The following is a 22,848-nucleotide window of genomic DNA, read 5'->3' on the forward strand; positions in this document are numbered from 1 at the left end:
TTTACAGGGAGGCTTGATAGCAACAGGGGTGTGGGAAAGCAGATGCCTCAGTGGGCCTGGAGACATGTCCAAAGGCACGGTAGAACTTGGATACAAGGGTGCTTGCCCGCCAGCCCTGGTGTGGCTTGGTTAGCGCCACACAGAAAGGACAGAGCTCAGGAGCAAAGAGCACCAGCCCGAGAGGGTGAGAAGGGCAGGCTGAGCATAACACTGCCTTCTTGGCCGAGGAGACTGATCTACTGAGTGACTTGCACGACCTGCATGCCACAGACTTCTGGATGTGGGTGATCAGCTACAATAGCATGTTATGGTCCAATGATGCTTTATGCTTTCCTAAAGCAGCCTGACCCACGGGGTAAGGATGAAGCTCTAATTGGTGAAAGAGTCCATGTGTTCACCACTTGCTCCCTTCTGCTCTTAGAGCAGAATGCCCATCCCTATATTGTACTTGCTCACTGCACTGCATTCTAATGGTCTATTTACATCTGTGAATTCTTTAAAGGCAAAGCCTGGCTTAGGCGGCTCTCTATCCCCAATAAGTTGCCCAGCATACAGAAGGTGCTCAATATATGTTGAATTGAATACTTTTCTTTAATGAGATAATATATCCTATCAGTGAAAAAATCACATGCCATCAAAATATTTGTCATTATCAATAATAAACTACATTGCTAGCACACACTATAGACAAGCAGGATCCAACACATATGCCAATCTCTCGGTTGGGTAGTTAGCAGCCTATGACACTGGGGTCTGTCCCTGTGACTGTACACTCAATGCTTGACACATAGGAGGCTTTTAGTAAATAAGTGAATGAATGAACACTTTCACCTGGGAACCAAGAAGTGCTGACTCTCTCTGATCTCTGAAACACTATCATCCAATGCTCATTCCTTCATCCAATAAATACATACTGAATTCCTACTATGCACAGGCACAGTTCTATGTGTTCAGGATATAGCACTGAATAAAATAGGTACTGTTCTTGCCCTCATCAGCTTACATTCTAGTGCCTGAATATATACAACAAACAGGAAGAGGTAGAGTACGTTTTTTTTGGTGATGAGTGCTACAGAGAGAAGTAAAGCCAGGCAAAGGGGAAGAAGTCCAAGGGAACTTTTAAGTGAAGGGGTTTGGAAGTCAAATGGGCCTGGGGTGACTCTTGCTCTGCCACGTGGTAACCCTGTGATCACTGGGTGAGTTACTAACCTCTCAGCCTCAGTTTCCACATCCATAAAACCAGGATCATAATACCTACCTCATAGCACGATACGAGCATGAAATGAAAATGTATGTAAATCAGTACACAGCATTCAACAAAGGGGAATCGTTACTATTATTTTTGAGTTTATGAATGCTTTCTCACTCCTGACCCTGTCATAGGACTTACGTCTGGGATCTAGCACAGTGGTTGGCACAGAGGAAAGATAAATGTGATATAATAATAGAAACACTAAGATTCACTGAGTGCTTATTCCATACGAGGCTGCTTATGGCAGAGTCATGTCATTTGGTCACTGTAACAGTCCTATAGGTGAGTGCTGTCATTATGCCCATCTCACAGTTGCGGCAACGAGAAGCTTAATAACTCACCCGAGGCTCCTGAAGTAGCGAGTAGCAGGGTTGAGATTTTGTACCTTCACCCTCAACCACCACAGCTACATGCGTACTTGCTCTGCGTTGACTTTTCCCCATGAGCACCATGTCCCCGCCGAGTACCTTCACCCAGACAAGCAGGGGCAGAAAGAGCAGCTCTCATTGGCCACCCTGGATTCCAGCACATATGTTTCTTGAGCCTGCCATATGCCAACAGCCTCCAGCAGCAGTCCTACCTGTGATGTTGACCATGATGCTGGTGACCTTGGATATCCGACTGGCTTCCACTTTGCATGTGTAGTTGCCGTTGTGTTCCATCATGGCCATCACTGAGTAGACAGCCTCACTGCCATGATTACTGTGTGCCACAATCACCTTGTCCTTCTGGATTATGATTTCTGGAAATTGGGCCAAGTGCCTCACTTGAATGGTGCACACAATGCGGAGCTGTTCTCCTTCTGTGATCTTTCCCTGGGGGCTCACATTGAATTTGGGCATAGAGAAGGATTCTACAAGAAGAGGACAAGTCAGTTGGACTCAGCTTTAAACATGGGTGGGGGGAAAAGGTACTTTCTCTCCTCTTCTGCTCTTTTCATGGCTAATCACTGTTTTTCCTTATTAATTAAAAAAAAAATTCAACCTTTCCTCTCAAAAACCTTCACCTTGGCTGCTCTGATGCTTCCTCCCTTCTCACTCACTCTTGCATCTTCAGTCTTCTTACCTGCAATTCTTTAACTTTCTTGAGCTTCCCAAAGGCCAAACCACCTTCTCTAGATCTCATCTGCAGAACCTTCTTCAAATGACCTCAGAAATAACTATAGCGGTTGGACAGACTCTTCCGTGTGGCCACCAAGGATTTTCTAGGCTGGAACTCTGGCATTTCAGCATAAATATTCCATAGCTTTCAAAAGTGACAACCGTGTGTACTGTGCCACTTCATGGAAATGCTTATTTAAATAACCATATGCCCCAATAAAGTGATTGCTATTCTATTCTATTTCTTTTTTTTTTTTTTTTTTTTTCCTTTTTCTCCCCAAAGCCCCCCGGTACATAGTTGTGTATTCTTCGTTGTGGGTTCTTCTAGTTGTGGCATGTGGGACGCTGCCTCAGCGTGGTCTGATGAGCAGTGCCATGTCCGCGCCCAGGATTCAAACCAACGAAACACTGGGCCACCTGCAGCGGAGTGCGCGAACTTAACCACTCGGCCACGGGGCCAGCCCCTATTCTATTTCTTTTTTAAAAATGCTGGCCATGACTGATTAAATTGACTTCCTGACTCACGTAGTTTGAAAAACACTGTTTTAATAAAATCTGGGTCAGATACCAGGGCATGGGAGCTTCAGGAGACGGTGAGGGAAGTAGGGCTAGGCCCACTATATTTATTCGCTATAAAAAGCTATCATTTAAGAAAAAAGTCTACTTTGCTGAGGAAAAGTCATAAAAGAGAGGACATCTTTTAAGACTCTGAGCAACTGCCGTTAGGGAGCTTAGTAATAACTGAAGGGTTGTTTCTTACACCCAAATTAACTCCAGATGCACCAGAGACCTAAAGGCAGAAAAAAATTAAACCACAAAAAATTGTAAGAGAAAACATGGGTGAGTTGTTTCCTTTAATAATCTTGGCGTGTAGAGGAACTTTACGTATGAATCACAAAACTGAGATACCATAAAGAAAGAAGACGAATAAATTTCATTAACTAAAGATTAAAAGCTTCTTTAAGGAAAACATCATAAAATAAAGGCAAATGAGAAACCGGGAGAAATATCTACATAGTACCTGACAAAGAACTAAATGCTTTAATTTATAAAGGGCTCACACAAATCAATGAGAAGCAGTAAAAATGGGCAAAGCATATATGGGCAGTTCAGGGGGGGAAAATGTAATAGGCCAATAAACATAAAGAACATTCTCAACCTCACTCAAGACCAAAAAGGTACAAATCGTGACAATGATGTATCATTGTGCCTTGATTCAGTTGACAAAAATAATAAAACACTGATAATACTCCGTGTTGGTAAGGATATGGGAAAATAAATACTGGCATCACTTTTGATGGAAATGTTCGGCCATTTTGAGGAGCACTACGGCAATATCTATCAATATTGAAAATGCACAAAACATTTGAACCAACAATTTAACTGCTGGAAATCAACCCCATAAACAATAATAATAAAATACTCGCAGAAGTACACAAGTTATAGGTAAAGTATATCCATTGCAAGGTTGTTTTAGTAGCAAAAACTGGGAAAATACCTAATGGTCGATCAGTAGAAAATGAGGTAAATAAATTATGGCACATCCCTATAACAGAATTCTAAGTTGCCACTAAAATGATGTAGATCTACATTTCTCTACACAGACAAAAGTCCAGGGGCTGGCCCCGAGGCCGAGTGGTTAAGTTTGCACGCTCTGCTTCGGCAGCCCAGGGTTTCGCCGGTCTGGAACCTGGGCGAGGACATGGTACCACTCATCAGGCCACGCTGAGGCGGCATCCCACATGCCACAACTAGAAGGACTCACAACTAAAATATACAACTATATACTGGGGGGATTTGGGGAGAAAAAAGTAGAAAAAAATAAAGAGGATTGGCAAGAGTTGTTAGCTCAGGTGCCAACCTTTTAAAAAAAAAAGTCCATAACGTACTGTTAAGTTAAAAAGAAGTTATATTGGGGCCCGCCCAGTTGAGCAGCGGTTAAGTGCGCACATTCCACTTTGGCGGCCGGGGTTCGCCGGTTCGGATTCCGGGTGTGGACGTGACACCGCTTGGCATGCCATGCTGTGGTAGGCGTCCCACATATAAAGCGGAGGAAGATGGGCATGGATGTTAGCTCAGGGCCAGTCTTCCTCAGCAAAAAGAGGAGGATTGGCAGATGTTAGCTCAGAGCTAATCCTCCTCAAAAAAAAAAAGAAGTTATAAAATAGTATGTTTGATAGGTCCTATTTTTTGGAAAAACAAACAAAAACTCTGTGTGTGTGTATGAACATATAAGCAGAATAAGTCTAGAGGAACATACAAGTGGTTTTCTGCAAGTAATGGTACCATAAATGATTGTCACTTTATATCGTATCATATTTTCTGAAAATTTAAGCCACATCATGAATTATAATCAGAAAATTACTATGTATACATAATATTATGCATGATATATAATATTATATATTATGTATATATATGTATACATATGTGCATACACAACGAGCAGGGGTGAAGTAAGGTGCCAAAGGCAGAGGATCATTTATGACAAACTTTAGGGCTCCTCTTTTGAAAATATTTGAGGCTATCTGCATTAGAGTCTGCCTTTCCTTGACTCTTCCCTGCCTCACGAGTCCTTGTCCCACAGGTCACCGGGAGCTGCTGGTCACCCGTCCTGGAGGTCTCTTTGTCCTGGACACTCACACTCAGGCTTCCCTCTGCTGTTGCCTTTCTTTCCTAAGAGAATTTCTCAGGTCATCTCATTTGTTTCCTATTTGTGCAATGTCTTGGTGATGGGAAGGTGGGCAGAACAGGAGAGTTCCTCATCAAATGTTGGGGGCAAAGGCTGAGGAACGGGCCCCGGTTCCCTTTTGATCCCCTCCAGACCCCGCTTCCTGGTACCCAATGCACAGTGGCATAAAGCTGTGGTTTCCAAACCACAGGTCACACAATGCATCATTTCTGTGAGTTGTGGCCACTGTTTTCAAAAACTGAAATAGACTAGAATAAAAAAATAGCAAAATGTATCATAAATTAAGGTTAAGTACTGTTTGCAAAACTTTTGTTTGGGAAATCTATAAATACGTGTGTATATATATACATATATATATATATACATATATTTTTAACTGTGTCACAGTCAAAAAGTTTGAAAACTTATTAAGTGATTAAGAACAGTCTTGAGAACAGCAGCCCCACCAGAAGTCCCCAGCCCCTCCGACCCTGTGCTCTTTCGCCCCATACCAAACCAGTAAACCAGAAAGAATGACAAAGAGAAGAGCAGGCCTCTGACCTGTCACTGTGACCAGTTCACTCCTGGTGGATTCAGAGGTCTCCACACGGTTCCCAGAAACGATGCTAGCTTGACAATGGAATGATAAAAGTCGGTCCTGTTCCTCAACTGTAAATTCCAGCGTCACAAAATTCTGCTTCTGTGAAGTTTTTTCTCTTTTTTGCCGGAAACCTTTTGTGTCTAGGTCGTGTTTTTCAACGGTGAAATGTATTGGGGCCCTTTCCTCTGGGACAGAACAGTTGACCGTCACGGTCCCGCCTTCTATGGTCTCCTTCTTGTCCAGTGTCACTCTGGGACGGGGCACTCCTTTAGGGAAAGAGAAAGTTCATTACTATCAGTTGGATCTAGCAGCAGAAGCCTCCCCCAGCTGAGTCGTTGTGACTGACCCATCTGAGGGTTCTTGTCCTTTGTTCCCAGAACACCCAGTGCTACCTACCAGGTAATTATTGAGTATGTATGTGTCCAGCACTGTATCAGCTATTTTAAAGAAACATAAAGCATGTTTAAGATGTGATCGGTGCTTTCGACATTTATAATCCCAGTTAAAAAACAAAGCAAAACAAAACAGCCAGCATTTATTAGTATTACCATGTTGTTATATTTTATTGAATGCCCGCCACAAGCTAGGATTGACTTTATATCCATGACCCCATGTAATTCTCATAATAAACATCCTGGGTGCGCATGAAAGATAGACTTATGCCTACTTTATACGTGAAGAATGTGGAGCTCAGAGAGGTTCATAGCCCATCCAAAAGTTCATAGTTCATGAGATTTGACTCCTGGTCTGTCTTGCTCCGAAGCCAGAGGTTGGGGTGGAGGTGGAGGGGTGGGAGAGAGGAGGGACGTGTGGCCTCCCAGTTCAAAAAGCAAAACTGGAAATAACTAAGCATCAGAGCGTGTTACAGAGACAATGAGTGATGGAGCAGTGGGGAAAAGAAGAGGCCCTCTTTGCCTGGAGGATCAGAGAAGTTTCTAGAAAGGAACAGGGTCTGAGAGAAATCTTGAAGGAAGGACGTTATTTGGACAGATGAGGTGGGACGGGAGTTAAGGACAGGCATTTTGGGGTGCACATGGGCACAGGGAACTGCTTGTGCCAAGGAGTATGAGCGGCTTTTCAGGAGGGCTGTCTAGGTCAGAGAAAGGAGTGGAGGGGACGGTACACTGGGTGGTAAGCCAGGGTCAAATTATGGGGAGCTGGGAGAGCCTGGGTGAGATTAGATGTCCTGTCCAGGCCCCGTGGTCTGGTGGTCGTGACCTCCATCTTAGAGTCAGGCAGACTTGCTTGCACCCTAAACCTGCCTCTTTCTGGATGTGCCACCTCACCCAGTCACTTATGACACTTATGAATCTTTTCTTTTTGACCCACCCAGTTCAGAGGCAGAGGACTGTCCTGTTGGGAATGAGATCTTGGGAAGTCATCACATGGGATCATGGACATACAGTGTATTCATACCACTATTTTCACCTGTGGCGGCAGATGTTTGTGAAGGTATCGCTCTGCTTTACGCTGAGCTCTCCAAGGGAAGGGATCCTCTCTTACTCATTGTTGGATCCAGTTGGCCTGGATTGGAGAAGGGACTCAAAAAATGTTGAATGAATTGCCTTTTGTCTACCTCAAAGACCTATCATAATATCAAGAGTTAAAGAGGCTAACTTTGCAGTCAAATAGATCTTGGTTCTAACTCTGGTTTTGCCTCTGACGAGTTACAGGACATGAGCATGCCGCTCAACCTCTCTGAGCCCAGTGTCCACACCTGTAAATGGGAGGAACCATGTTTCCCTCCCAGTGCTATTGCAAGGGTTAAGTGAAACGTGTGTACAGCACTAATAACCGTTCAACTCATGAGGGCCTACTAAGTGGTAGTTCTTATTAGTGGAAGTAATAATAGTATGAATGTTCTGATCATACAAGTGAGCACAAAAATGCAGAAATGACATTTATGGCAGCCGCTGTCAGGGAAGCACAGGGCTGAATTTACCAACTCTATCCATTAAATCATCCAAGTTTTAAGAAAAATTACCCTAAGTTTCCAAAGCCTGCCAGCACGTTTCTTTTCAATACACATTTTCCAAACTTTTGGCCTGCCAAACTTTCCTCATCACTAATGTAAATGCCCAGATCTGTTGATTCCTCCCGTGTCCTCAGTGGAGATGAAGAAGAGCTGGTGTGCATCCCTGTGGCTGTTACCCCTGATGGCACAAAGGGATATCCGGTCAGCCGTGTGCCCTGACTGTCCATAGGACACCCATGGAGGAACTGGCCTAGAAGGTGATGCAGTCATGTTCTCCTGTGTGGGCCTCAAAGACTGACAAGAAAGTGGTCAGAGATGGTATACTTATGAAAGAAAAATGCCCTGGAACTCTTGCCCACTGGTTCTTCCTGATTCCTGTTTGTGTAAAACATCTAAGGATGGCCTGGTTGAGCACCTCACACATGATGGGCCATTCTTTCATTCAACACTTGGTTACTGAGGCATGCTTCATTCACTATCCAACTTAATCCTCAAAACAAGACAACATTCAAGGATACACGTAGTTACCTCGGTATCCCTATTTTAGATTCAGGAAATGAAGACTCCAAGAGGTTGGGGAATTTGACCACGGGGCTCTCTGCTTGGATACTAACCTCTGTCTCAGCCTGTGCTCTCTCACTCTTACGCTACTTCCCATTCTCTGCCCTTGCCCCACTTCTCCATCAAGCAAACTCTGTATCTGGACCCAATGCGCCTTCCTCCAGGAAGCCGTCCCTAACTTCTCTAGGCAGAATTGTTTCCTCCCGCCTTTGTGCTCCCAAGGCACCCGTATCATATGACTATGGGGCTGTAATGATTTGTTTAAATGTCTTTCTTCCCCACCAGACTTTAAGTGCCTCCAGTGCTGGGATCTGCCTGCTACATTTTCACGTCTAGCCCTCATTATTTCCTGACTTGCAGCCTTGGGAAAGGTTTCTTGAGGGAGTAAATGAATGAATGAATGAATGGAACTCTGTATCTATGAACCTAAATTTCCCACAGTGATTTTTCTCCTGTTTCTCAACCCCTATCCATTTCTACTTGCCCTTTTCATCTATTTAATTTATTCCACAATCATTTATTGAGTGCCTACTATGAGCCAGATGCTTTGTTCAAGATACAAAAATAGATCAAACTCCTTCTCTTTCCTCATGATCTCACAGGCCAGAAGAGTAGACAGATGTGTGGGAATTAGTTGCAACATTGAGTGAAATAATAGTTGCCATTTATTGGGAACTCATTATGAGTTGGAAATTATGTTAAGCACTTTCCCTACACATGTCTAATCCTCTCAGTAACTCCCTGAGCTGGGTATTTTTATTACCTTCATTTCACTGATGAGAATTTTAAAGTTTAGAGAAGTTAGGGACTTGCTCAGATTGGAATCCAGGCAGAGTGACTGCAGAATCCGGTGTCAACACTCAGCCCTATGGCCTTTACATAAATACCGCTGAACGTAGAGACAGCATACAAGCTGTAAGGACTGAGACTCTGGAGGGGATTAATTTTGTTTGGGAAAGTGTCAGAGAAGAGATCACTGAGCCAAGTACTGTAGGAAAAGTAGTAGTTCACAAAGAGATGAGAAGAAGGGTATTCCTGGGATAGAGAATAACACGTGCAAAGGCAATGACGTGAGAAATAGTCTGGCATACTGGGAGCATGGCTAATACCTACATTTTCAGGTTAGGAAAATGCCAGGCAGATGAATGAGAAGGGAGATGGACAGGCAGGTAGATCCATTGTTACTACTCATTCAATTACTATTCTTGCTACTGCATGTGTTACGCTTCATCTTCAGCTGGAGCTACGTTCAATCCCAGGGACTCACCTTTTACCAACACTTGGGACTCTGCAGTGGTTTTCTGCTTGTTGTTTAGAATCACACTGCATTTGTAGATCCCTGCGTCATAGACTCGGGCTTGGGGAATAACATAACTCTCTGTGTTCTCGATGGAGGAGACGTTGTAAAATAGCACATCATCCTTATAGAACAGCAGCGAGTGCTTAGGCTTGACTCGTGAGGTGGTGCTGACATCCACGATGCACTGCAGGGTCAGGTTCTCCCCATTTTGCACCGTGTCCCTTGGCAGGATCTTCATGTAGATGCTGTTGATGGTGAAAGCTAAATGCCAAGGAAAGGGGGGCAGACACACCTGTTAGCTCAGAAACAACATCATCCTGGTGACCTTCATTAGTATTGGTGTTATCACATCCTATGCAGTGTAGTGTTTGGGGGTCCCAAATGCCTACAGAGGCCAGGCAGGTAATGAGTGTATATGGTGGGTCAAGCATGAGGCAGTTGGTACTAAGCTGTTCATATTCCCACCAAGAAATGTGGAGGCCTTCAGAGTGTGACAAATAAAACATTTACATAAGATGTATGCAGCTTGTGAGCTGCCACATTATAGCCCCTGGAGGAACCATAGAATTTAGGCAGACAAGCATTCAAGTCCTGGCTCATCACCTTCTTTGTGACCTTGGGCGATTACCTCTAAGCTCAGCTTCCTCATCTGTAAGATAGGGAATAATACCCACTTAGTAGATTGTTGCAAGACTTACAGGAGAGGAGCAGGAAAGCATCCAGTATAGTGACTGGCACACAGTAATTGCTTAATAAATAATGGCTTTTTTTTTTGAAGGAAGATTAGCCCTGAGCTAACATCTGCTGCCAATCCTCCTCTTTTTGCTGAGGAAGACTGGCCCTGAGCTAATATCCATGCCCATCTTCCTCTACTTTATATGTGGGACACCTGCCACAGCATGGCTTGCCAAGCGGTGCCATGTCCGCACCCGGGATCCAAACTGGTGAACCCCGAGCTGCCAAAGCAGAACATGCTCACTTAACTGCTGCGAGCCACTGGGCTGGCTCTGGCTACCACTGTTCTAAAATTGGATGGTCACGCCCAGGAACTTTCCTTCCCCACCCAGGCCCGACCAAATTAGCACAGGCCCAGGTGGTGCTTTTTTTCCCCCCAAAGCCCCAGTACATAGTTGTATATCCTAGTTGTAAGTCATTCTAGTTCCTCTGTGTGGGATGCCGCCACAGCATAGCTTGACGAGCAGCAGGTAGGTCCAGGATCCCAACAGGCGAACCCCGGGCAGCTGAAGCGAGTGCACAAACTTAACCATTCAACTATGGAACCAGCCCCCCAGCTGGTGTTTTCTATCTGATAAACTCAGAATTCTCACCAGATGGATGAGAACTTGAAACCACTTCTGAGGCAGCCACTTGCAGTTCCCATCACCATCTGCCACTGAGAAACAAAGAGCAGTGGTTCTACTCTACTGATGAGGGAAAGGAACCTCTGGCCAAGCACCCAGAGCAGCCACAATGCCCAACTAGCTATCTGATCTCTGCCAGAAACCAGGCCCTAGATCAACCAACCAAATGCATCATTTCTGGCCCATGTCCTCCAGTATTTAATTGGCTTATATCCAGCAACCATAGGCCATCAACAGAATTCAGCTTATCTGACTAGAGATCACATTTTTTTTTTTTTAAGATTTTTTTTTTTTTATTATTTCCTTTTTCTCCCCAAAGCCCCCCGGTACATAGTTGTATATTCTTCGTTGTGGGTTCTTCTAGTTGTGGTATGTGGGACGCTGCCTCAGCGTGGTCTGATGAGCAGTGCCATGTCCGCGCCCAGGATTCGAACCAACGAAACACGGGGCCGCCTGCAGCCGAGTGCGCGAACTTAACCACTCGGCCACGGGGCCAGCCCCTAGAGATCACATTTTGAGACTTATTTGTAGTGGTGGGCTAATGGGAAGATGACTTGCTTAAAACTGGATGCTTGGGGCTGGCCCTGTGGCCGAGGGGTTAAGTTTGCATGCTCCACTTCGGCAGCCCAGGGTTTCATGGGTTTGGATCCTGGGCGCGGACACGGCACTGCTCATCAGGCCACGCTGAGGCGGCATCCCACATGCCACAGCTAGAAGGACCCACAACTAAAAATACACAACTATGTACCGGGGGGCTTTGGGGAGAAAAAGGAAAAGTTTAAAAACAAAACAAAAAAATTGGATGCTCTCTGGCTGTTTAATAAGTACCTCTGTCTGTTGATTGGTTGGAGGTGGGCCGCTGCTATGAAAATTTTTCAGGCTAGAAGGTTCTGAACTATGCTCATTAGTCAGGACTTTTGACCAAGCTTCAGAGCAGACCAGGGCAGGTCTGTCTTTTGAGGGTCCTCTTGGACCTGCCTATAGGTCCTTCTGCATCCTATCTGGGATCCCAGTCACGTTTCTTGATATATCTCAGAGCACTCAGCCTTCCCTTCCCTATGGTTTGTTATTCAAGCACATGGATCTGGGCTTAATCAGTGCTAGGAAATATTCACTCTCCAAATTCCTGCCATAAAAACAACCTCAAACATCTTTGTGATCAATATACGGGCAGAAAGAATGGATGGTAGGTGAGGAATTTTGGGGAAAATGTGAAGTACACCATCTTAAAATCAGGTGGCTCAGGCTCTCAAACAAGAATATAATTTTTACAAGTGATTCCAAATCATTTTTCAAACAAGAAAAGATATAGCTAGCTAGCTGGCTAGAGATACTGGCGAACATTATCTTTCTTTCCCCCTCTTTTAGTAAAGTTAAGCATTTTTTTTTTAACAATTTAGAATTTAATTTTTCTGTGACGTATCTCAGGTGTTAAAATGAATACAATAGTCCACACCTATTACTTTCTTCTGAGGAATTAATTTAACAAAAAATGGCATCTGATCACTCCACAAGATGAAACAAGGGGGCTGTTTAAATCTGAGTTGTTTCCCGCAGCATTAATCTTTAGAACTCCCTTTTCTGTCTTTCTCTGTACTCGATTAGCTCCCGGCCTGAGGAGCCCGCTGGGTGAGCTCTCAGAACAGAAGTTTCTTTGGACCATAATTAGTTTCCCAACGATTCATACGGCTCATTCCCAGGTAGGGACAGGCAGGTCTTGCTGCCCCTTCAGTTCCTCCTCCTTCATTTCAAGCCGTGCTTTTAGTACAGTGATTCTATTGGGAGACAACAGAGAGCCCAAGATGAGTGCAAAGCCAGACTGCCTGGACCAAATCCCGCCTCTGCTCACAAACTGTGTGGCTTTTGGCAAGTCACTGAGCTTCTCTGAGCCTCAGTTTGCTTATCCATACAATGGACATAATAATGGTAAGTGTAAATGGGAACCTGAGTTTGAGGAATTGGAGCAATTTCTAGCACAGACGAAATGTTAGCAAAATTCTGTCAGTCACAGGTATAAAACTAACTCGAGTCTTGAAGTCTCTAAAGCTCTATCTTGACTCCATATTGCTAGTGAATTTTTTCAAAGAAAACCATTTTTTAATTTTCTAGGTTAAGTACTGCGACTTCTCTGGACTCCCAGTGTTGGTCATCCCGCTGTATTGGGCTGCTTTACTGTCATCATCCTGAATGAAATGCACACCCATGGTGGTTATACCCCAGGCTGAGACACAGAGCTGGGTCTGGAAGAAGGCAAGTGAGGCACGCCCGGGGCCAAACTCCTGACCCCTCAGCCGTCAGTAATGGCTAGGGGAGGTGGGGGGTTATTTAACTCCTCTGGGCTACCACTTCTCCTATAAAATGGCAACACAAATACCTGCCCTCCCTGGTATTCTAATCTTGAACAATAACCGAACCAAGATGGCGGAAAGCATTGAAGTCACAGAGTATGCACTGCCCAGTGCCTGTCCCTGGTTGACAGTCCCTTCCCTCTTCCTTAGCACCATTCATTCAGCAGACATTTAAGGGGTCTTCTCTGTGCCAGACATTTCACCCAGGACTGGAGGTTCAGAGAAGAGTGAGACAGGCACAGTTTCTGCCCGCCTGGAGTTCAGTCTGCATTTCACAATTCTTCCCTACTCCAGCCCTTCCAGCCTCAGCACCGTCCCTGCCTGGGTCTCCTACTGACCAGTTCATTTCCTTTTTAAGGAGCTGTATTGCTTTTTAGCAATTTTAAGCAAACGTGGCGAAAGCATCAGGTGGTGGTTTTTAGAGAGGATATATCCACTAGCATGGGGTACTTCTGCCATCTTATTTCTCTAAGCAACTCTAAAACACACCTGCTTAATGAATTAACTCAACCAATTCATAGGTAGGATTCCCATGGCCAGCTGGAACAGATAAGGGAGAAGAAAGGAGGGCAGGACTGAAAAAGGGAAAGCATCTTAGAAAATTGATCAAGATATGAATCCCAGCTCTTCAACTTAACCCAAAACCTCGCTGACTTGATGCGACTAAAACAGCAGCATAGCTTTTCCCACCGCCTCCACCACCTCCACCACCATCGTTGTGGTAGCCAGCTTTTGAGATGGCCGCCGATCAGCTTTGCCTTCTAGTATTCACACCTACGTGTGGCTCTTCATCACCGTACCAGGGTTGGTCTTGTGACTAACAATACTGCAGAAGTGCTAGTATGTCATTTCTAAGATTCGATTATAAAAGACATTGCAACCCTCGTCTTGGTCACTCTTTCCTGTTCTGAGATCACTTACTCTGAGCAAAGCCAGGGACTAGGTCGTGAGCTAGAGAGGTCTACGTGGTGAGGAACAGCCACATGAATGAGCTTGAAAGCAGACCCCCAGCCTCAGACTAGCCTACAGATAACCGTAATCCTGACCCACATTTTATCTGCAATCTCCCAACAGACCTGAGCCAGAACTATCCAACGAAGCCGCTCCCAGACTCCTGACCACCAGAAACTGTGTGAGATAATAAATTGTTTTCTTAAGCCACTAAATTTTAGGGTAACCCAAATCAATCAAGCAATCAGTCCTCAAAAATCTCTACCTGATTATTAAGATAATATGGAAAACATTATCCTGTTTGTGAAAAAATTGCTGGGAACAGCCAAACTGGATTACTGTGTGTAGGTCTCACTATTTACGCAATAGAGTGTTCACAACCTGGGCTACCTGGGGCCCCAAAGGTTCACAGGTGGGTGTTATGGGGCCTATGAACCACCTCCAATTACATGCACGTGTACGTTTTTCTGGAGAAAGAATCCACAGCTTTCCTTATGGAACCCAAAAGGTGCAGAACTGTTGCGAAGGAAGGACAGGGTTGTGGAACAGCCTAAAAAGGTCAAATCTGGGGCCAGCCCCGTGGCCGAATGGTTAAGTTCATGCGCTCCTCTTGGACGGCCCCAGGTTTTGCTGGTTCGAAATCTGGGCGTGGACATAGCACCACTCATCAGGCCATGCTGAGGCGGCATCCCACATGCCACAACTAGAAGGACCCACAACTAAAAATATACAACTATGTACTGGGGGGCTTTGGGGAGAAAAAGCAGAAAAAAAAAAAAGGAAGCGGATTAGCAACAGTTTTTAGCTCAGGTGCCAATCTTAAGAAAAAAAAAAAAGCTAACTTAAAAAAAAAGGTCAAATCTTTTCAACCTGGAGAGACGAAGCCTGCTGGAGGAGGATCCAAAGTCACAAAGTCACTACAGCACAGATGTGGCACCCGGGGACCACAGTGCCAAATCCTCAAACCCTAAAACGAAGGGGCCTGCTTCCCTCTACCTCAAGCCACCAGTCAGCGGATGCTGGTGCTCCCCGGGAAGATGAGGCATCATGATTCAGATGGTCACTTGGCACTCAACCTGGAAATGACTCAGAAAGAAAGGGGTGTGGGGGAGGACCTGCCATTGTCAGGAAGAGTTACAGGCAGCCAAGAAGCATGGAATCCCTGCTGAGTTTTGATGCTCAGCATAGAGTGTGCTGACCCGTCTCGTCTGAATCTCAAGCATGCCCAGGTTCAGTTGAGCCTCTTTCAATGAGACATTTATCAAGCACCTGTGCTGGGCTTACTTGGTGAGCAAGAAATCATCTCTGTTGTCCTAGACTGTGTGGGCTGGTGGGGACTCAGATAACTAGAGTATGCTGATGTAAGCACCAAGAGGAAGGGTGGCCTAGGAGAGGCCAAGAAAAATCTGAAGGAAGTCACCTCTGAACCGAGCTTTGGACCGGGCCAAGAACAGGTGGCGGGGTGCTCTGGCAGGAGAACAGCACGTACCAGGGCCCAGGGGCGTGAGAAACCAATGCTTCTGGGCCCAGGCAGTGACAGAAACCAAAGTGTGGGGCCAGAGGGCCAGGTGGGCCAGGCAAAAGGTACCAGGCCAGAGGGCCTTGCCCACTGTGCTGACAAGCTGGGCCCTGTCCGGAGGGTCTTCAAGGGGCGGTGATAGGACGACACTGGAGTTTTAGAAAGATCACTGTGGGCTGGAGGGAGAGACCAGAGGCCTGCAACAGCTTGGACAAGGGTTCAGGTGGAAGCTGATGAGGCCAGCACAGTGGGAATAAAGGAAGGAGTGGACTCGAGAAATATTTAGTGGACACAAAAGGATTTATTTTTTGGAGTGATCAAAATGTTCTGGAACTAGGGCCTGGCCCCGTGGCCGAGTGGTTAAGTTCGCACACTCCACTGCAGGCGGCCCAGTGTTTCGTTGGTTCGAATCCTGGGCGCGGACATGGCACTGCTCATCAGACCACGCTGAGGCAGCGTCCCACATGCCACAACTAGAAGGACCCCCAATGAAGAATATACAACTATGTACCGGGGGGCTTTGGGGAGAAAAAGGAAAAAAAAAAATGTTCTGGAACTAGACAGTGGTGATATTTTCACAACTATGAATTTATTATGTACTATGTACTAAATGCCATTCATAATAAAATTTTATATTACGTGTATTTTATTACAATAAAAAAAAAGACTTGTTTGACTGGATATGGAGATTGAGGCAAAGAGTGGAAGGTAAAGTTCCTGGATTGCATGCCCAGGAGGCTATGGGTGCCGCCAACTGAAGTAGAGAACTCCAGAAAAAGATCAGTGCGGACTCAAAGCCATGGTGGTGCAGCTGGCTTTGAGTGGCCTGGCGGACAACTAGGAGATGTCACCCATTGGCCCTGCATAATGCTCAGAGGACAGCCCAGGGCTCCACTGGACCGAGGGGAGGGGATGGGCAGCGGGCATGTGGAGGCATAGAGATGGGGTTGAGCTCCAGAGAGGAGAAGATCACGGAGCCTGCAGAGACCAGGGGATGGAGGTCAGACCCCGTCAAAGTCCAGAGTCCAAGACGCCCCTGTGGGAGAAGGAGGAGGGTTTGCGGAGAGACCGGAGAACACTGGGAAGAGGTCTAGGAGGTCAGGAGGAGGCTTCCTGCCGAGGCAGCACAAGGGCCCAGAGAGCTGAGGGCTGGGAGGCTTCGCGACGGCTGGCATCAGGAGGTCTTTGGTGACCCCTTGGTGAAAGGATTCCAATGGCAGGGAGGGGTGGAGGCCAAGGCCAGATTGCTGAGTGAGGGGTGACTGAGAGGTGAGGAAGCAGAGACGGCGCTTATAAACTAGACTTGGGAGAAGTTTGAGGAAGGAAATGGGTAGATAGGAGGACACAAGATAAATGGAGGGGAGGGGGTTGTTTGTGCTTTTTCTTTCTCCTAAAAAAATAAGAGCTACTAATCGTGTTTATAGACTGAGGGAAAAGAGCCAGAAGGAGGAGGAAGAGATACTGAAAGTGGAGTGGGGAGCTGAATAAATGATAGACTGAGACGCCCCGGAGGCGAAGTGAGGGATGGGCTCAGAGCCCAGGTGGACAGGCTGGCCCTGGTTGGCCACGGGGTAGACGTCTCCTCTGAAAGCGGGAGGGAAGCTGGGAGGATGGGTGGGGAGGCAGATAAGCCTGCAGCCAGGGCAGGGCGGGAAGCTGAGGGAGTTCCCCCCAGACAGCACTGTTTTCTAGGTGAGGATGGAGCTGAGGTCATCTCCTGAGGCAGGCCGGCTGAGGGGGTTGGGGGCCTGCGATCAAAGGAGGGAAAGGGCCAAGGATGACCAAGGACCTCAGCCACCGAAAGCAGGCAACGTGGAGGAAGCTGGCAGGTCATGCATGTCAAACGCATCAGCGTGGTCTTGGGTGGCCTAAGGAATGGGAGGCCTGGGTCCTGGCCTCCACTCTGCTAACAACCAGTGTTGACCAGGCACGAGTACCTTATGGACTCTCAGCCTCAGTCTCCTCAAGTGTAAAACAAGATGGAGGCCTGAGGAAGCAGTGGGAGAGCCTCCCTGCTCTAAGTCCTGCTGTCCTGAGGTCACCCCTGAAGGTCTGAAGGACTTTCCCTAGGAACCCTGGGAAGGGAGGTGGGGAAGGAGATGGGAGAGAATGGAGGTCCTGGGAAACAGGATGTCCAGAGCAAGAGACGCAGAAGCCCAGAAGCACGGGTGTTGGCAGGGCGCCGTCTGGACAAGAGCAAGGGGTTCGTGGACAGGGATGTGGGATGCAGGAGCCCTGACTGTAAAGGTAGGCTAGGACCAGATAGTATTAACCACTGCATACAGGGCAGGTAAGTCACCTCCTTTTATCCAGTCTCATCTTCACACTGACTCTGTGATCGATTCTCTTATCATCCCCGTTTTACAGACTGACAAAAAGGCTCGAAGAGGCAAAGTAAAAGTGGCTTTAAAGATTTGAGTCAGGCCTATGGCTCCAGACAGACTGTCGGGTTTCGGACAGCGGAGGTTCTGGTACCGATGCCCTGCTAACTCTCTCTCATATGGACAAGTTGGTTATTTCTCTGAGGTGCAGAAACATCATTGATCAATTAGGATGATTATGAAGATAATGGATATCCTGCCTCCGTGGGTTACCCTGGGGGTCAAATGACCACCGAAGCACATGGACTGTCGAGCAGGAGACCCACAGACCGGCTTTGCTAGTAGCCACACTAGCCCGCCCCATCAGGAACCATTGCTCTAAGCTTTGGCTCAACAAACCAGCATTGCCCATGTACCTCATCTCCAAAGAGCTGTACAACTGTCTGCAACCCAGTCACCCCCATGCTTTCCCTACTGAAGTGACCTCTGACACAGGGATCCTGTTCTGTGGGCTCCCATTCCATTCAGCTCCCAGACTCAGCCGAGCCCCCTCCTTGACGTGGCTCCAGGTGAAGCAAAACAAAGCCCACTTATCTTAAGATTCAAAATTAGCTCTAAATTGGATGACAAACCAGACATCAAAGATAGGGAGAAGCCCCTTCCTGTGCACAAGCCCCAAGTACTGCGGGTGTAACCACAGCCTCGTGGGTGGATGGGAAGTGAAATCCAACATCTATTTTGGATCATTTAGGAGAAAGTCATCACCACAATTTAAACTGAGTTCTGTTCTCGTGAATCTAACAAATTGATCATATCTCATTTGTGAATAAAAACGATTGAGGGGGCTGGCCCCGTGGCCGAGTGGTTAAGTTCGCGCGCTCCGCTGCAGGCGGCCCAGTGTTTCGTTGGTTCGAATCCTGGGCGCGGACATGGCACTGCTCATCAGACCACGCTGAGGCAGCGTCCCACATGCCACAACTAGAAGAACCCACAACGAAGAATACACAACTATGTACCGGGGGGCTTTGGGGAGAAAAAGGAAAAAATAAAATCTTTAAAAAAAAAAAAACGATTGAGGATGGGGTTGAATACGAAATCGAGAAATTTATGGTAGAACAACAAAAAACAAATTATGGAATCATTCACTTTTTTATCACTTGCCCAATCCTAACAGATAGCAGTTCACTAGGATCTAGAAAATGTATGCTACTTCTAGAACAAGCTAATTAGATCTTGGTTCAGTACAAGCGTTTTGTTCTAAAACCTCCTAAAAATGCCAGAAAGAAATAAAATTTAGCTCTCAAATGGAATATTTTTCTCAACTGTTATAAACATTAAACCCAAGCGATCTTACATGAGTTTCAAGAATCACAGAAAGACAATGAAACTAGGTAAAAACTTCGCAACTCACAGTTTTCTTGACCCTCAAGGCTTGAACCTGGAAAAGACAGAATATGTTGATTTAATTAGTTTCAATTCTCCTAAAGTTTAACTAATGTGAGAAGGGAATAAAAACTCACAGAGCAGAAGTGTCAGCAGGACTCTGAGCCACATCTTGCCCTCTCGGGCCCACCCCTGATGCATCCTGAGAGAGACGTCTTCACACAGTTAGTTCTGCATTCGGGCCATGCCCCTGGGGCAGAAGATGCTTTCCACGTGCCACAGATGAGAAACCCGCGCTGTGAAAAGCAGAGAGACCACTCTGGTAACTTCTCCGGGTGCTGCAGAGAGACTGGCTGTGGCACTGATCAGGTAATGGCGGCCATTGCTGGAAACTGGGAACAATGCCTGGGCCAGCCTGATATCTCCTCAGGAAATGACTGGCCTTCCTGAGAGGCCACTGAATGCAGCTGCTTTGTTTTTAGGTTTTTAGGGAAAAAAAGATACAAGTGACATTTGTCTCAGCACTCCTGACCCTCCCTCCTCTCGCCTGAGTTTGGGGGCCCCATCTCATGGCAGGGTGCCTCCCTCCAACCTCCACCCAAAAGGACTTCTCTCCTTGGACACTCAGCAAGATCTCTCTGCTTCTCCTGTGGCCTCCCAAGGAGGCTCTTTTCACACAGCATAAATCTGGACCTCCTGCCTTTCCTAGCAAGGCCATGGGACAGGCCTGACTTTTCCAGAAAATTGCAGGTTCCTCAGGGAGACCTCGTAATGGTTACCCATTGCCTTCCAGGGAAAAGTCAGTTTACAATCCTCCACTGTCCAGCCCTTGCTTACCTCTCCAGCCTGGTCTCTCACAGCTTCCTTCCATACCCCTACATTCTGGTTGCTAGAATTTATAGTTCCCGGAACACGTCATGTGTCAATGTCTTTGCCAATGTTGTTCCTGTCTGGGGTACTCTTCTTCCTCTTCTTTTCTGGCTAATTCATGCCCATTCATCGTAACTCTTTTTAGGCATCAACTTCTCCAGAATTCTCCCCCATCTTCTGCACGCTGAGCTGCCCTTCCTCTGCGCCCCCTCACCTCCCTAGTCTTCCCTCTGTCAGACACTTTCTGTAGTCTTCCTCTGAGTGGAATACTGGCAGGGACAGTGTCTGGTACCCAGTAGATCAAAACCCATTAGTAGAATGGATGATTGTCTGGGTGAAAGAAGACAAGTTAACCGTACTGTCTGGATTTGATTATCGTTGCCTTGAGGCCAGGGTGCCATGCTGTTTCTGAAATGCTACCCTCTAATACTGCCACATGGTAAAGCTAAGTCAGATTTGAACCGGGACATAGAAAGGAAAGACTTCTCTGCCTCAAGGTAAATACCGAGAAGCGATGGCTTCTAGTTAGAGAACGATTCTTCTCTCTCATCTATGGTTCAATCAAAGTTTCGATAAGAGCTGTTGAAGAGCAATGCATGCATAAAGGAATTTTTTTCTATGTTTTGTATTATTTACTTTTGTTGTTTTGTGTTTTTCATTCTCCACTGTAAACCGTCTTCTTTGGCAACCTACTGGAAATTGCCCCCACCCATCTACCAAATTTTGATTTGGCAGGAAACACAATGAGTAATAAAATAAATGTTGGCTTCAAAGGTAACTTTTACATACTGTAGAGTAAGCAGCTTTTGCTTCTCAAAGTGACATTTAAGCAATAGTGATAAATGTCCCACCCCATGCCCCTAAGTTCCAAAGTAAACTTTTAAAAATTAGTCATTGTTTCATACACAATGCTAATACTTTTAGAACACTGGGAGAAAACTAAGCTTTATTTCAAAAATAAGTGCTAATGTAAAAAGAATAAAATATCTAGGAACAAATTTAACCAAGGAGGTGAAAGACCTATACAATGGAAACTATAAGACATTATTGAAAGAAATCAATGATGATATAAAGAAATGAAAAGATATTTCATGCACATGGATGGGAAAAATAAACATAGTTAAAATGCCTATGCTATGTAAAGCAATCTTCAGATTCTGTGCAATCCCAATCAGAATCTCAATGACATTCTTCATGGAAATAGAACAAAGAATCCTAAAATTCATATGGGGTAACAAGAGAATAGCTAAAGCAATCCTGAGAAAAAAGAATAAAGCTGGAGGCATCACAATCCCTGCCTTCAACATATACTACAAAGCTATAGTAATCAAAATAGCATGGTACTGGTACCAAAACAGACACACAGATCAGTGGAACAGAATTGAAAGCCCAGAAATAAAACCACACATCTTCAGACAGCTAATCTTCGACAAAGGAGCTAAGAATATACAATGGGGAAAGGAAAGTCTCTTCAATAAATAGTGTTGGGAAAACTGGACAGCCACATGCAAAAGGATGAAGGTAGACCATTATCTTTCGCCATACACAAAAATTCACTCAAAAAAGGGGCCAGCCCTGTGGCCGAGTGGTTAAGTTCGCGTGTTCCACTGCGGCAGCCCAGGGTTTCGCCAGTTTGGATCCTGGGTGCGGACATGGCACCACTCATCAGGCCACGTTGAGGTGGTGTCCCACATGCCACAACTAGAAGGACCTGCAACTAAGATATACAACTATGTACCAGGGGAGTTTGGGGAGATAAAGCAGAAAAAAAAAAAAAGAGAAGAAGAAGATTGGCAACAGTTGTTAGCTCAGGTGTCAATCTTTAAAAAAAAAATTAATTCAAAATGGATTAAAGACTTGAAGGTAAGACGTGAAATCATAAGAAACCTAGAAGAAAATACAGGCAATACACTCTTTCACATGGGTCTTAGAAGGATCTTTTCAAATGCCATGTCTACTTGGGCAAGGGAAACAAAAGAAAAAAATTAACAAGTGGGACTCCGTCAAACTAAAGAGCTCCTGCAAGGCAAAGAACACCAGGCACAAAACGAAAAGACAACCCACTGACTGGGAGAAAATATTTGCAAATCATATATCCAACAAGGGGTTAATTTCCAAAATATATAAAGAACTGATACAACTCAACAATAAAAAAACAGACAACCTGATCAACAAATGGGCAGAGGATATGAACAGACTTTTTTCCAAAGAAGATATACAGATGGCCAACAGACACATGAAAAGATGTTCAAAATCACTAATAATCATTTGCAGGGAAATGCAAATCAAAACTACAATGAGATATCACCCTACACCCGTTAGAATGTCTATAATTATCAAGACAAAAAACAACAAATGTTGGAGAGGATGTGGAGAAAAGAGAACCCTCATATACTGCTGGTGGGAATGCAAACTGGTGCAGCCACTATGCAAAACAGCATAGAGATTTCTCCAAATATTAAAAATGGAAATACTGTATGACCCAGCTATTCCACTACTGGATATTTATCCAAAGAACTTGAAATCAAAAATTCAAAGAGACTTATGCACCCCTATGTTCATTGCAGCTTTATTCACAATAGCCAAGATGTGGAAGCAACCCATGTGCTCAGCAGTTGATGAATGTATAAAGATG

General features: G+C 45.5%; 1 protein-coding gene across 5 annotated transcripts in view; it reads right to left on the bottom strand.

Annotated features, from left to right (window-relative positions):
- PECAM1 (platelet and endothelial cell adhesion molecule 1) overlaps positions 1-20,454 on the bottom strand; it is a 57,629-nt gene extending 37,175 nt beyond the window's left edge. For 3 of the 5 annotated variants that reach the window (XM_070482056.1, XM_070482055.1, XM_070482054.1), the window contains exons 1-6: positions 20,181-20,454; positions 19,481-19,639; positions 19,372-19,398; positions 9,428-9,721; positions 5,585-5,890; positions 1,833-2,105 (exon numbers count right to left, since the gene is read on the bottom strand). In XM_070482056.1, coding sequence (XP_070338157.1) covers positions 1,833-2,105; positions 5,585-5,890; positions 9,428-9,721; positions 19,372-19,398; positions 19,481-19,544 — 964 coding nt within the window. In that variant the 5' untranslated portion in view covers positions 19,545-19,639; positions 20,181-20,454. Of the gene's footprint in view, positions 1-1,832; positions 2,106-5,584; positions 5,891-9,427; positions 9,722-19,371; positions 19,399-19,480; positions 19,959-20,180 lie in introns of those variants that run through there. The other 2 variants (XM_014847987.3, XM_014847986.3) reach the window with 2 other exon arrangements.
- Positions 20,455-22,848: the final 2,394 nt, after the last annotated feature.

This window comes from Equus asinus, chromosome 13 (genome assembly GCF_041296235.1).
Source record: "Equus asinus isolate D_3611 breed Donkey chromosome 13, EquAss-T2T_v2, whole genome shotgun sequence".
In the NCBI taxonomy this organism is placed as follows: Eukaryota; Metazoa; Chordata; class Mammalia; order Perissodactyla; family Equidae; genus Equus; species Equus asinus.